Source organism: Caloenas nicobarica, chromosome 14 (genome assembly GCF_036013445.1).
Source record: "Caloenas nicobarica isolate bCalNic1 chromosome 14, bCalNic1.hap1, whole genome shotgun sequence".
In the NCBI taxonomy this organism is placed as follows: Eukaryota; Metazoa; Chordata; class Aves; order Columbiformes; family Columbidae; genus Caloenas; species Caloenas nicobarica.
In genome coordinates this window covers 7,934,878-7,948,698 of record NC_088258.1, presented here as the reverse complement: position 1 = coordinate 7,948,698, position 13,821 = coordinate 7,934,878, and the positions used below count along the sequence as shown (strand labels likewise).

The 13,821-nt window shown below is 41.7% G+C and overlaps 1 protein-coding gene across 3 annotated transcripts in view; it reads left to right on the top strand.

Annotated features, from left to right (window-relative positions):
• The window catches only part of POLR3E (RNA polymerase III subunit E), a 29,326-nt gene that overhangs the window by 6,184 nt on the left and 9,321 nt on the right, over positions 1-13,821 (top strand). For all 3 annotated transcript variants that reach the window (XM_065644616.1, XM_065644615.1, XM_065644617.1), the window contains 14 exons: positions 88-165; positions 1,694-1,809; positions 2,120-2,202; positions 2,914-3,021; positions 3,495-3,544; positions 3,833-3,952; positions 4,527-4,612; positions 5,629-5,673; positions 5,758-5,849; positions 6,604-6,724; positions 8,450-8,531; positions 10,936-10,995; positions 11,996-12,153; positions 12,440-12,504. In XM_065644616.1, coding sequence (XP_065500688.1) covers positions 88-165; positions 1,694-1,809; positions 2,120-2,202; positions 2,914-3,021; positions 3,495-3,544; positions 3,833-3,952; positions 4,527-4,612; positions 5,629-5,673; positions 5,758-5,849; positions 6,604-6,724; positions 8,450-8,531; positions 10,936-10,995; positions 11,996-12,153; positions 12,440-12,504 — 1,264 coding nt within the window. The remainder of the gene's footprint in view (positions 1-87; positions 166-1,693; positions 1,810-2,119; positions 2,203-2,913; positions 3,022-3,494; positions 3,545-3,832; positions 3,953-4,526; positions 4,613-5,628; positions 5,674-5,757; positions 5,850-6,603; positions 6,725-8,449; positions 8,532-10,935; positions 10,996-11,995; positions 12,154-12,439; positions 12,505-13,821) is intronic.

Genomic DNA, 13,821 nt, shown 5'->3' with positions numbered 1-13,821 from the left:
GTGGGGAGAGGGAGGATTGAGTTAATTTCTGTGAAATTCTTTGATCTTTAAATGAGGAGGATTTTACAAAATGGATTTGTTTTCCAGTATCCTATTCGTCCAGCTTCCATGACATATGATGATGTTACACATTTATCAGCGAAGATAAAACCAAAGCAGCAAAAGGTTGGTCATCATTTGAGTCCAGTCTCTAAGAGTTGTTTAATGTTGTGTAGAATGTACATAAGAAAAGTGTATTGTGCTATTAAGTTGTTAAAACTGTGCAACTACTTGCAGGAGCAGATCTCTGTGCTTGGAGGTATGGGGGAGTCTTTCATTGTGTCTGTAGAGTTGAGTTTAGAATAAGAGTAGTTTATAAAGGAGAGGAACTAAAGTCATGATAGAAAAGTCATTCTTTTAATATAAAATAGAGTCACTCAGGGAAATGTAGTTACTGGTACTAATTAAGTCTGCAGGTGCTTGTGCTAATATAGCTTGATTTAAAAGGTCTTTGCAGCATTCAGAAAAGCTGAGCTTTGGAGGCGTGCTCTGTCTGTTGGTGTCTGTGCAGGTCTTGATTTCTCTCTTGCACGGCTGTGAATCATCTGCAGTCCTTTTGAAATCAGTGAGTTTGTACAGGTAGTGAAAGTGCAGTCAGAGCCAGAATGATTGCACTTGCTTGCAAGTGTACCCGAAAACAATGGCTGTCATTTTAAAATGCCTTATGTAAAAAACGCAGAAATAGATGTCTATGATATTAGTGTTTTGTTATGGAAAGTGGTTAGGAGAATGCTTGTGTAAACTTTGGAGTTAGGATTCATGTTGTGTTCAGGAAGTCTTCTGTTAAAATTAGCAAATATTTGCATTGTAAGCCCTGTGCAGACTTGTAAATCTGCTGTCTCATCCAGGGACTTGTAACTAGTTCAGTTGACGAGTAACTTAAAGGGGAAGAAAAAAATGAGGCAACAGCTGTGATATGCAAATTTATGAAGGCTTTGGCACACCCTGAGGAAGAATATATACTATATTGTTATAGTATATAAAGAGATATGTTGTGCAGGAAAATACTTACTTTTGAACATTAGTCTGAAGTATGAAGTTTGAGGTGGGGAATAGTTCTCCTTGTAAGTAAAAGCTTGGAGCTTGTTTCTCTACTTCAACCAATGTAAATCAGGAATAACCAAGAAGTCAGTGGTAAGTGCTGCAGTCTCAAACTTACCAGCATCAAGGCCTTTGCCTCTAGAGAGGACATAGTTACATTATACTGCTTGGTACTCAAGCTAGAAAGAAATGTACCTTACGTTTGAGAGATTCTGAACGGATCCCCAGTGACGGGGAGGCTGGAAGGATACTGCTTGTGCACTTGACCTGTACTGATAAGTAAACTAGACTCGTAGTGTAGTGGAAGGTATCCAGCAAAGTGAAGGTGTTTTTCGGGGCTGTCTAAAGAACTCTCATTTCTCTGCTCTTGTTCCTTTACATGGGAGTTTGTATATCTCCAGCCTATTGTGAAAAGGTCCCCATCCTACAAAAACTCCATATACATACTCAACTTTATGCTTGAGATTGGGCCTGTGGGTTGGAATCATGCTGCTTATGGATGTAAATTTGTTGTAAACCTATGGAAATGTTAGCAAGTGTGGGACTGAATTTTAATTTATATGTTTGGGGTTCTGCCATGGTAATTCGCTGTCTTTCCTTTCGTATTTTTTAGGTTGAACTTGAAATGGCCATTGATACTTTGAATCCTAACTACTGTCGCAGCAAAGGAGAACAGATTGCCCTCAACGTCGATGGCACGTGTACAGATGAAACAAGCACCTATTCCTCGTAGGTGTCCTTTTTGCCCTCATTTCCTTTTTGTGGTGAGCATAGATATATGTATGTCCACCAGGGAATGGTGAGAACAAGTGGCTGTACAGTCTCAGGGGTTGCTTTGGACACTTATATAGCAAGAATTCTTGGAGGTAACCTATGTTTTTTGGTGTCCTTGAATTCTGAATTGCAAACAGAAAGATGAGTATATATATTTGCTGCAGTTGTTGATAGTCCGTTTCGAGAATTGGTGCTTTCAGACCTTTAACATCTCTATGCCACGTGGCCTGTAGAATACAATCTCACAGCATTCATCTGTCTGCAGGAAGCTGATGGACAAGCAAACTTTCTGCTCTTCGCAAGCTGCGAGTAATGTTTCCCGCTATGCAGCTGCTGTCTATAAAAAAGGTAAGTTTCTTTTGCAGACCCCTCACATCAGTGAAAATGCTTTTTTCAAAGTTAAAATAAGACCAGTTCTTTTTTTTTTCAGCCTCAATTTTAATTGACTGATGCATCTTTAGAGAAAGGAAGATTTTTCCTTATCAATGCCCTCAGAGTGCTTGAAAAGGTCTAGCAAAATTGTAAATATTATATCTGAACACTGTGGGTTTGTAAGTGCTTCCAGGATCTTAACAGTGTATGATGGCCTGAAATAATACACATTTGTAGCATAAATTTATCATTGTTATTTATATTACTATCTCCATCTAGTTGTGTCTGTCTCATTTTCATGTTCAACTCTTTTGCCTCTCTCTTGCCTTCTAATGCCATTGCAGAGTTTTTATCTGAGGATCATTTGAGATGAAAATATGTAGGTTGTTTTCAGGAATAACTATTTTACTGAGAGTCTCCTGAATTCCAGGTCAGGTCTGAGCCAGAATGTGGCTCTCTACAAGATCTGGTTTCAACACAAAAAGGACAGTAATAAAAATAGGTCTTGGTCTTTCATACTCCTGTGAAATCCTGAGCACTGGATGAATTTTTCATTTCAATCCCGTTTTACTGTATTAAATATTTATGTTCAATTGAAGCTGCGCCTTTGCAGAGATAGATAATGAAAAATGCTGTCCTAGTGCAGTGGAAAAAATGATTTTAACCAACGTTAATTCTCTTTGTCAGGTGAACTTCACCTGACTCCACTACATGGAATTCTTCAGCTGAGGCCAAGCTTTACCTACTTGGACAAGGCTGATGCAAAACACAGAGAAAGAGAAGCTGCTAATGAAGGTAAATGCTCCATGAGTTGTGTTTTCTTTTAGGAGGTGAGATACAAGTTCTTTCTAGAATTCTACTGATAAGAGTCATTATATTCTGAAGGTGTTTATTATAACAACATACTGATTATAAGGCTTTCTCAGATTGTTTTGCTGACCTTATATTCAGTGTTGCTGCATAAATGCTTTTGTGGGCATAGTGTGAGGGATTGGGAGGTGGTGGGTGGTGCCAAAGGGCAGCAGTAAGGAGCGTGTCACCCCTGCCACTGCGAAGTTGCACTGCAAAGGTTATGGGTGCAGTATCTCCTGTCACAGGGGCAGTGTGATGCTGTCATACATTGCATAGTTTGGCAAGCTGGGACTGATCCCACGGTTTTGTAGTTCTTGGTACCATTTTCTTCCTGCATGGGCCCCCAGACAGTTACAGTTTTGGCTTTGGCTCTTTAACTGCAGTACTGTGTTCATTCTGTTGTATTTTTTTGACAGGTGGTGATTCATCCCAGGATGAAGCTGAAGATGATGTTAAGCAAATTACTGTATGTCCAAATTTCCTTTTTATAGTAGTTCAGGCAACAGTTCACAAGAAAGCATAACAGTTCACACCCGAATAAAAGGACAGGAAACCTCAGCTAGTTCTGGTGCCCCTGTGCTTGGCGGGGGGAAGCAGGATGGACTTGCACTTGTTGTACAAGCATAAAAATGGCACTGACAGCAAGGAATGATTCATTTGAGCTGGGGCCCCTAGCTTATGTACCAAACAAATAATGCAGATGTTTTGTTTTGGGAATTTGGGGGCTGTATTTAATGATGCCCAAATCTTCTAGGTAAGATTCTCCCGCCCTGAGACTGAACAAGCTCGTCAAAGACGTGTTCAGTCCTATGAGTTCCTGCAGAAGAGACAAGCAGAAGAGCACTGGGTTCATCTACATTATTATGGCTTGAAGGTAAGTGTGTGCTGGCTGCTGAGGAGGCTGCCTGGGCCTGAATGTTCAGCCAAGTCTAGAACTGTTTTTAAATCTGAGCCCATGAGAATCAGGGAATCATCAAAAGATAATGAACAAAAGTAGGTCTGCATGCTCGAACAGACCCTGCAGTGCTCTGTACCTCCTCTGCTGGATAATGCTGTGAGATCTCCACGCTGGAAAAGGTTTAAAACTGAGAGCTGGACAAACAAAAAGGGAGGTCTGAGTAGAAGAATCACTCGGGTTTTGGAATATGAACTGGACTTTGTGAAAGACTTGGTGAACCCAGTCTGTTGTCTGTCAGAAATCCTGTTTGTCTGACCCACATGCGTGCATGCATGTCGGGAGATTTTGAAGTCATAGCGACAGAAACGTTTCCACATCACATGAGCATCATTCAGGAAAGTGAAAGTAGAACATCAATTAGTGATGTGGAATGCTTGAATGGTGCAGTAATGACAGGGTGGTCACAAACTGGAATGAAGAATCCAGCTCTCTGGCATTTTGTATGTTTTCCGTATGTGGTAGTGACTCTTGGTTTTCTCTGTATCTCCAGGATAGCCGTTCTGAACACGAGCGCCAGTATTTATTTAGTCAAGGTCACGGCCTTGCTGAAAACACGGAATTAATTAAATCTCCCAGGTAATGGTTGGTGGTTTCCTACAGAAATTGTAGTCATTTGATGGGATTGTTTTCAGAATAATAAGTAAGTGTATTGTTTAAAAGTCTGATCTTTGATAATTCTATACGTGATAAAAATGGAATTGTTTAAAAAATGCAGAAACAAGCTAGCCTTCAACTTACTCAGATTTCTTTCTTTGTTTCCCTGTACTGTGAGATGAAAACTAGTTGTTCTCGCTTGGGCTTGTAGCCTCTCGTATGTTATCATAACCCTGCATTATTTGTACTGCAAATGCTGTAAAGGAAAACTAAAACAAAAGCTCCTTCTGGTTAAATTCAAACTCTGAAGCCAATAACTTCTGTGGTTAGCAAATCTTATAAAACTTTATTTTGTGATTTGTGAGAGACACCTGAAACCACTTGAAACTTGTTTGGCTTTGTTTCTTGGTGACTGCAGCTGTACAGGAATCCTCCCATGATCCAGTCAGTACTAGTGCTTTGCCATAATCTGGTAGAACCATGGCCCAAGTAATAGGAAGGTAGCAACTCTCTCTCTGTTTAATGGTGTGGATGTGTTTTTTCTTAACATTTAACATCTCAGTGGAAGAGTGCTAGGTGTTCTGAGAAGTCTTTTGGATTCTTTCCTCACAGACACTGGTAATTACATGGGTTGAAAAGACTTTTTGCTTGTTGCTGGCCTGATTCCGTGTCTACAGGACTTCACATGGCTCCTCTTACTGCTATGGCAGAGCGCCTGTGTTTAATGTATTTACTCTTGCAATTCCCCTGGACACCTCTAATGTACAGAAGAGCTGAGATTCTGTCTCATATTTATTTCACACCTTCTCTTCAGGCAGATGAACATCAGTAGCATTTTCTAGTGCTGAGTTTACAGAGGAAAGGGGAGAGCTCTCTTTTCAGGCTAATGTTTGTTTTGTCGACTCACACAAGTAGGATTGCTCTAAGCAAGAAATAACTGTACTTAAACCTGGGAAGTCTCAAGACAAGCGTTAAGGATGTGTTTTCTTTTCTTCTAGTGAATATTTAATGATGCTGATGCCTCCAAGCGTAGAGGAAGAGAAGTAAGTGTTTGTACAGAATGTTCGAAGTCCGAATAGGCTGGATGCTCTTTTTCATGGGCTGCAACTCTGCTTGTTTATCTGCAGTGACAAACCAATGGCTCCAAGCAATGTGCTTTCCATGGCCCAGCTGAGAACTTTACCCCTTGCTGATCAGATTAAGATCCTGATGAAGAACGGTTTGTAGTTTTTGTAATACACTTGCACTTTACTCTGTGGCTTCTAATTGCTTCAGGACCTTCCCTGTCACCCCACCAGGTGGAGTCTGTCTGGCTCTCTGATTCTGTGAAGAATCCAAATCTTGAGCCTTTCCGTAGGAAGACCTGCTGTGCAGGCTAGAGCAGTAACAGCAGATGTGACTGCTGCTCTGAATGTTTGCAGTCCATTTACTCTTAAAATAATTTCTAATCTGATGGTAGCTTCCTGGATACATGTATTGCAGCAAATATCTCCTAGAATGTGGGGTCTGAGTGTGAATTATAAGTTGAAGGTTAATGCAGCAAGCTGCACTTTGGCATTTTCTGGGAAGTTTTCAGTAATACCCACCTTACGAGTGTCATCTGGGGTTTTTGTCTCTTCAGAGTTACTATCTGATAAGAGCAAATCCTGAGGACTTCGCCTCAGGACCTTCCTGTCTCGTCAGGTGTCTCTGTTCCCAAATATTGCCAAAGACATAGATTTGTTTTAAAATATTTTTAATGTGTTAATTTGGGACCAGTTAAGATACTCTGATGCAGCACTAGCAGATATTTTTAGAATAGATGCTGGAGTGTAGTGCAAGGGGGGACTTAGAAATAACCCAAAACCTAAGTTCTGAGATATATCTTTGACCATGAACTTCCTTATAAATCATATTATCCTAGATTTATAAATCTATCTCTCTATCATGTGCTCTGAAGAAACCCTTAATTTGGTGTGTATTTTGCCTTTCAGTGAAGGTCATGCCATTTGCAAATCTGATGAGCTTGCTGGGCTCTGGGACTGACTCTACGGCAGTTCTCCGCTGTATACAGCAGGTGGCAATGCTGGTCCAGGGAAACTGGGTGGTGAAGAGGTATGGCTCCTCTTTGTTACTGGGATATGGTTTTCTGCTTTAAGGAGGGGATCAGAACAATGGATTTTATATACTAATCTTCCTTGTGTCCCAAAGTGGCCATGTTCTTAGCTCACAGCACTGTAAAATCTTGATTTAATGTTCGGTGCTTTTTAGTGCAGTCAGATATTTAAAATTCAAAGGGCTGATGTTAAGGGATAATACCTTAGTACCTACCCCAGCTAGACTTATGGCTAAGCAGTGACATAATCTGTATTGCATTTGAGTTGTGTCAGGTTTTTGATGTTGTCTTCACTCATGTTTTTTTGTAAGAGGACTGTCCCAAATTCTTCCAGAGATCAGTGTCAAATACAAACACAGCAAATGAAACCAATGTCAGCTATAATATTTCTTAGCTGAATTCAGTCAAAGAAAGATCTTTGTGCAGTCACCTTGCTCTTCATCGGTGGATGCTGCTCTTGCTGGCTGCAAGCTACCCTTTAGAAGGCATTGCCCGCTTAGTAGATCAAGTGTGGGGTACTGAGTGTACCACATGAGATGGATTCTGTATCATCCTCCTGTTTATTGGGATAAAGGATACCACCAAGAATTGCAGTCTAAAGTGCAGTATGATGTTTGGGGTTTTTTTGTTTTTCTTTTTTTTGCGGGGTTTTTTTTTTTGATGTGTGTGTGTGTGTTTTTCTTTTTTTGTTGTTGTTGTTGGGTTTTTTTGTGGGGGGGTTTTGGTTTTTTGTTTGGTTTGGTTTTGTTTTCCCTGAGTGGAGCACTGCATGTGGAGAGTTATGTTCTCTGGGATATCTCTCTTTGTTAAGCTGAGTGGCACCAGCTACCAGTGCAGGTCTGTTACCAGGATATATTTCAGCCGTTGTGAGACAGGCCTGGATTAATAACGTGAACATTTTTTACAGCAGTTTCATGCTGTCCCTCCAGCCATTCCAGAAGGAAGCTGGAAGCAAGTTGAAAGACAGTGTATTAGCATTCAGATTGATTTTATGTTGTAGCCAATTCTCTGCTACGAGTCTGAGGAGGATGTGTGTATCTCTGGTAGGTGTGGTGTGTTTGGGAAGGTTGGGAACAGTGCAGCACGTGCACACATCAGAGCTTTAAATGGAGGAGGGACCTATTTATTTGGCCTGGGGTAGAATCAAGATCTTGAACATGGGTTGCCTTGAGGCTTTGGAGAGCATGCTAACAAACGTCAGCCAGTTGGTCTTGCAAGCAGACAAGGACACAGGGTAGAGTTGGTCTCAAGGCTATTTGGTTTGAGCTTGACATTCTGTAGTATTGTTCTCTTAAGGCTTTGATTGCTGGGAAGGAAATAAAAAGCCCGTATGTCCATACATCAGCATTTTGGCTAAATGCTGCCTTCAAGGCTGTGTACCAGGTTGGCCTAAGCATTTCTTAGGATCACTCTGGTCTTATTTACACCAGTCCAAGGGAGGATAGGCTTTGCAAGTTGTTCTTGCTTTGTTAGCAAAGCTTGTACTTGTGTTGCACGCATCTGCTAGCCACAAGGCTGTGCTTTGCAGGTGTAAGCCTTTTTGCACTAGTGTAATTGCAGTGGTGTAATTACACTGATATTAATTCCTTTAATGAAAACCATGCTTTGGATAAAGGTATAATTTAACTGCAGAACAGGGAGGACATGTTTGTTATGTTAATCTTCACCAATGCCGGTTTTCTGGAGTACCTAGTAACTAATCCGTTTTCTTTTTTAATTAACAGTGATGTCCTCTACCCGAAAGATACTTCTAGTCCACATAGTGGAGTCCCTGCAGAAGTGCTCTGTAGAGGGAGAGACTTTGTTGTAAGTATAAAAGTGTGTGGTGTTTTTAAAGGAAAATGCAGGTGAAGTTTGCCTGAGAGGCCATGGCACTGCAGAACTCTGCTGCTCTCCTGCAATAAGCTGTTTCCCCCAAAGAAATTATTTGTCCTTTAATCCCAAAGGTGGTGTTTCAAGTGTGTCATGGGAAGGTTGGTGTCGACTGAAATTGTGGCTGGCTGGCAGGTTCAGATCATCTGTCATTAACAGTATTCATCCCTTTCTAACACATACTCTAGAGCCACTATCATGTTGCTGCCACAATGTGGGGCTTACAGAAAAGCCAGGACTGGATAACAAAGTGCTTGTTTCTCCAGTATACTTCTGTGGGCTCAGGACCATGAGGGCAGTGTGGGTAAACCTTGTGCTCCCTGAGCCTGCACTCTTGATATTTGAAAAGGACTTTATTCCCCGGAGCTGCTAATCAGTGAAAGGACTTTGTTCTCAGGCACCTTTTGTGAGCAGTAGCTGCACATGGAAGTCGAAATGAATACAGGTCTTGTAAACACAGATGTAGCCACAGCAAAAAAGGAACAACCTCTGCATTGTGTTTATTTTCACTAACCATGGAAGGAATTTAGTTCCTAAGTGGTTCCTAAGTTCATATTCAGTTTATGGCTTCTACCTCATCAAAGAGAAGCTGATGGGTGCATAGCTTTCTTTTTTTTCAGTCAGACCTGACCGTTCCCATTGTTTGCAAAGTTTGTTTGTGGTATTTAGGTCTGAATAGGAGCATGGTGTGCAAGAGACTGTAAGGTTATTACACTACTAGTATAAGATGAAACTGATGGTGATTGAAACTGACTTTTTATTGTGTCTTCGTGTCTGCCCAAGACACTGCCATATGGAGACCTGGATTCAGGTGTGACCCAGTGACATAAGCCTTCAGGACACAGCAGATTAGGTGACATGTCATGCATAAAGTCCCAGGGACCAGAAGTTATGCTCAGTGAAGTAAGCAGTAGTGTTTTAGGGATTAAGATGTAAAGAGAAATTATTTTCATTTGAACTCTGTCAGAGATACCTTGCATGAGAAATGGATCTGTGTTCATCTCAAAGGCAAGTAATTTGCTGGTTAGCTCTACAACAGGGGAAAAGTTAAAATGTTAGAAAATAGAAAGCATCACTATTTCTGACTTTTAGACAAAGTGAAATGTCTGGTTATAAGGCTCAGAAATAGGATGTAATGCTGTATTGCATATGTGGAGAAAATGTGTTCTAGCTTTAAAAGTGAACTTTATTTCCCTGTATATATTTGTGTAAAGTAATTAATAAGGTTAAAAAAATATTTATGGCCAGTAGTGACTTTTAGTGTCCACCTGTTCCATACTGTACTGTGGGGAGGAGGAAATGTGCTTTGTGTCTTTTCTGAAAGCTTCTGTTTTTTCCCCAGATTGTCACATAATGAACTTAGAGGACACGAGTACCAGTGGCTCTAATTGAGGGCAAAGGGCCTAATGAGAAACAGCTGCCTCCGAACGGTGTGCAGGGCGAGCTGACAGATCTGCCTCCTCTGGACAGCAGCTTCTTGGGCTTTAAAACAGCAATGCCCTGTGCCCTAAAGCGAGCGTGGTGGTTTTGTGTGTTTGTGGGCAGAGAGAGGGATGCATAGATGATGTCGTAGGGCAGGAAGAAATTGGTGGTAATGAGATTTTGTATTCTTCACGACATTATTCACACAAATACTAAAAGAGGTTGTAGTCTATTTAGGAAGAAATCAGTGGTCATGTTCAGCGTTCTGCTCAAGTCCTCGTGTGTCCCTGTCAGCCCATCCACAGCAGCGGCCTCTCAGGGTGTCAGACCTGCGGAGCTGCTCTGCGGAGCCCCCAGCTTTTCCTTTACCTGGGGACAAGTGTGTGAGTGACCGGCCGTCTCAGCATAACTGTCGGTGACCATGATGTGCATTGAAGAAGGGGACGGGCACCTCCTAGGGGGTTTGGTCTTGCAGAAAAGCAACAGTCAGCAGCCTTTACAGGCCTCTGCATTAGCAGAAGTGGATGAGGAGTTTCTTTAAGATGATGAGTAGCTACATGAGAAGCTGAGCCTCAGGCATGACTTCTGGGATCCCAGCATCACTGCAGTCAATTTTTTTTTTTTTTGGAAGCTAAATGGAGTTTGAGTTCAAGAGATTCTTCATAGCTTTTGTAGTCACAGGTTCATGAAGGCAAACCAGGGACTCTCAAAGCTTTTGATACTGTGTTCATGGCCGTTTGAGGACAGAAGAAGCCAGAAAGTGTTTTCTTGCTACCTGGCTGAGAATCACCTGCTTGAAAGGAATGGGGTTTCCATTTTTCTGGTAACATTATTGAACAGGGTCAGTACTACAACTTCAGTAAAGCAACTACCTAATACAGTTACTAGGTTTTTTTTCCCTTTGTTCCATTCCTAGATGTGGAAGTTCACACAGGACCGCTGGGTTGTGAGAAAGGAAGTGGCAGCAGTTACAAAAGTGAGTGATTTTTTTTTTTTTTTTTTTTTCTTCCCTAAATCAGCAGTTGGTGGTAAGTGTTGGACATTGTCTATAGGTCAGTAGTGGATGCTGCTTCAAGCCTTTTCTCAGGTTCACAGCATCTGCATTACTGCTGACTTGCAGGCATGCCTTCCCTGTGGAGCAGCTGTAGATACATACCCTTTTTAGAAACATTTCAAGCATCTCCCACAGTTACACAGCTCCACAGGATGTGACTGTCCTTGTAGGTGAGACACTAGAATGCATCTTGGCCTCTCATCTCTTTCAGTGGAAAGCCAGACACAATTTGAGTTAAGCTGACCAACCGTGCACTAAACAGATGAGTGCTTGTGCCGGCCACACTAGCTACTCTGCTTTGGGTGTGTTATGAAAGGGCAACTCTTCTGTCGGTGTTTGCCAGTTGTTGATATTGAATAAAAGCTTTAAAGCAAGTCAGGCACCTGAGTATTCTGCTAAACCTGGCAAATGAATGAGAAACATTAAGTAAAGAGGACAATCCTTCTTTAAAAAGCAGTAAAATGATAAAACACAAGTCAATTTATGCACAGACCGTCTGTTTTTGGAATGTAAGATCCAGTACTGCTTAAAAGCTCTGCATGTGTAGGTGTAGCATGTCTGACCTGCAGCTCTAAAATAAGATTAACATTGTAGAATATGCTTCTCTTCACAATAGTCTTTTCATCTCAGTTTGGAAACTCCCTTTTCTTCACAAAACACGCTATGAGCTATTTGACTTTGAGGTGATTAATCACCACTGCTCTCTGAAGTCCTGTGCTTTTAACATTGTGTGAAAGTGTTGGTGCTGCAGAGAAGGATGAGTGTCTCTGACTTAGCTGGGTGTGCCTTCATGGACGTGCCCCATATACACCAAATCAGTCCAGCTCGTCCTGTCTCATGGAACGATGCCCATTGCTCGTGGCTGTGTACGTCCTATGTAAATTGACTTCCATATTATTTATGTTTTTTCTTTTTCTTTTAGCTTTGCCCAGAAGATGTGAAAGACTTCCTAGAGCATATGTCTGTGGCAAGAATAAACAAAGGTTGGGAGTTCATGCTCCCTTATGATGAAGACTTTGTTAAGAAGCATCCAGATATAGTTCAGAGGCAACATATGCTGTGGATGGGCATTCAGGCCAAGTAAATGACTTTATTTTCTTTTGGGGAATAAGCTAAAACCAGAGAACTATCTAGTACAAAATTTCTGTAGACATTGATAGATAATTTGATCTGTATTGCCTCAGAGGTTTCTTCCTCACAGTCACTGGGCAGTGGTGTGGTGGGGGGTGTCACAGGTGTTCAGGCTGTTCCTGTTCCTTGCCTCCTTGGAGAAACTGAGTTTTCTAGCTAGTGGCTAAAGCTGGCATCGCTGCATGCAGGCATAACAACTGAAAGTGTCCTGGTATATTTTATCTTTGTCTTTCAGATTAGAAAAGGTCTATAATTTCGTAAAGGAACATTTGACACCAAAGAAACAAGAAGCACAATCAGGTAAATGGAATTGTGCTTGAATCGTCTTGAAGCACATGCATCCTTCTGCATTCCTGGGTGATTTGGAGCTCCTCTCTGTTTTTGAATGTGTTGGGGACTGATCTTGTTTAATATTTTTTCTTTCTTGTGATTTCCACTGGATTGTTTGAGACAGATTGGTCTGTACTAACATCACTGATGTTGGGGTGACACAAGCTTATTTTAGCACCCTTGTAGCAGAGCAGAGAGGATTCTTTGGCACTGGGGATTCACTATTTGATAGTGTAAAATCAGATGGTTCTGTTAATCCACTACTTCAGTTAAACCATCTTATATGGTGTAACGGTGTAGGCAGCTCCAGAAGAGAGGACAGGGCCGGTGCACAAGTAATTCTGACCTCTCAGTTTGCAAGCTAATGTGGATGAGGTGGATTTTTTTTTTTTTGTTTCCTCTCATTTGCACTGTGCTCTCTGTGGTGTGGTTGAGGGCTGAGCAATTAATGAAGAATGTGTTTGGCAGGGGGCTGTAAGGAGGCGTGAAGCTGTCTCTTTTTGACATCCTTCTCCACCATGGATGTTAATGAGAATATTAAAGCTGCTCTATAATCCTAAACAATTGTGAGAACTTGAGATTCCAGAGATTTTTAACTAGGCATTTGGCTCATTGCCAGACACGGGAGCCAATGAAGAGTATAAGCAGAACTGACAAACGAGGGTATGAATCCATTTCAATACCCTGTGTCTGATCTGCTTGGAAGGATTAGGTGTTGAGTTATTTGAAGAGGATTAGCAAGCCCGACAGCAGAGAAGATAACAGCGCGTGTGCTGTGTTTGCTTTTGACTTAAACACAGCACTCCATCCTTCAGCATTGCGACTGGGTTCCTCTACTGCCAACATGCCATTTCGTTTCACCTTTGGATAGCTGGTGTGGAGAGGACACAGGGGAAGAGGTGCAGGTTTCCCTGGGAAAAGACTCCCTCCTGTCCCTTGCTCCTCTTTACTGGATAATAATAGTAAGAAGAGGGTCTCGGATTTTCGTACTGTGTACATCATGCTAAAAGGGTGTTCAGGTTCACTGTTAACCCCTTCACTGTCCTCACTCTGCCTATAGGACATCCGTGTGATGGCTCTGGCAGTTGCTGCAGCAGTCCCCACCAGCCACTAGATACTCTTAAAATAATAAAGTTGTTGGGCAAAGAAGCATTTGGATCACAAGTAGAGAGGTATAAGCAGTCTATATTCTGTTTTCCTGATTTGCAGAAAAGGCCCTAGTGATTGAACGGGTGCACTTTGTCTTTGCTTCAGGTTCCTTGACTGGAACACCCTTCCCAAGCATCT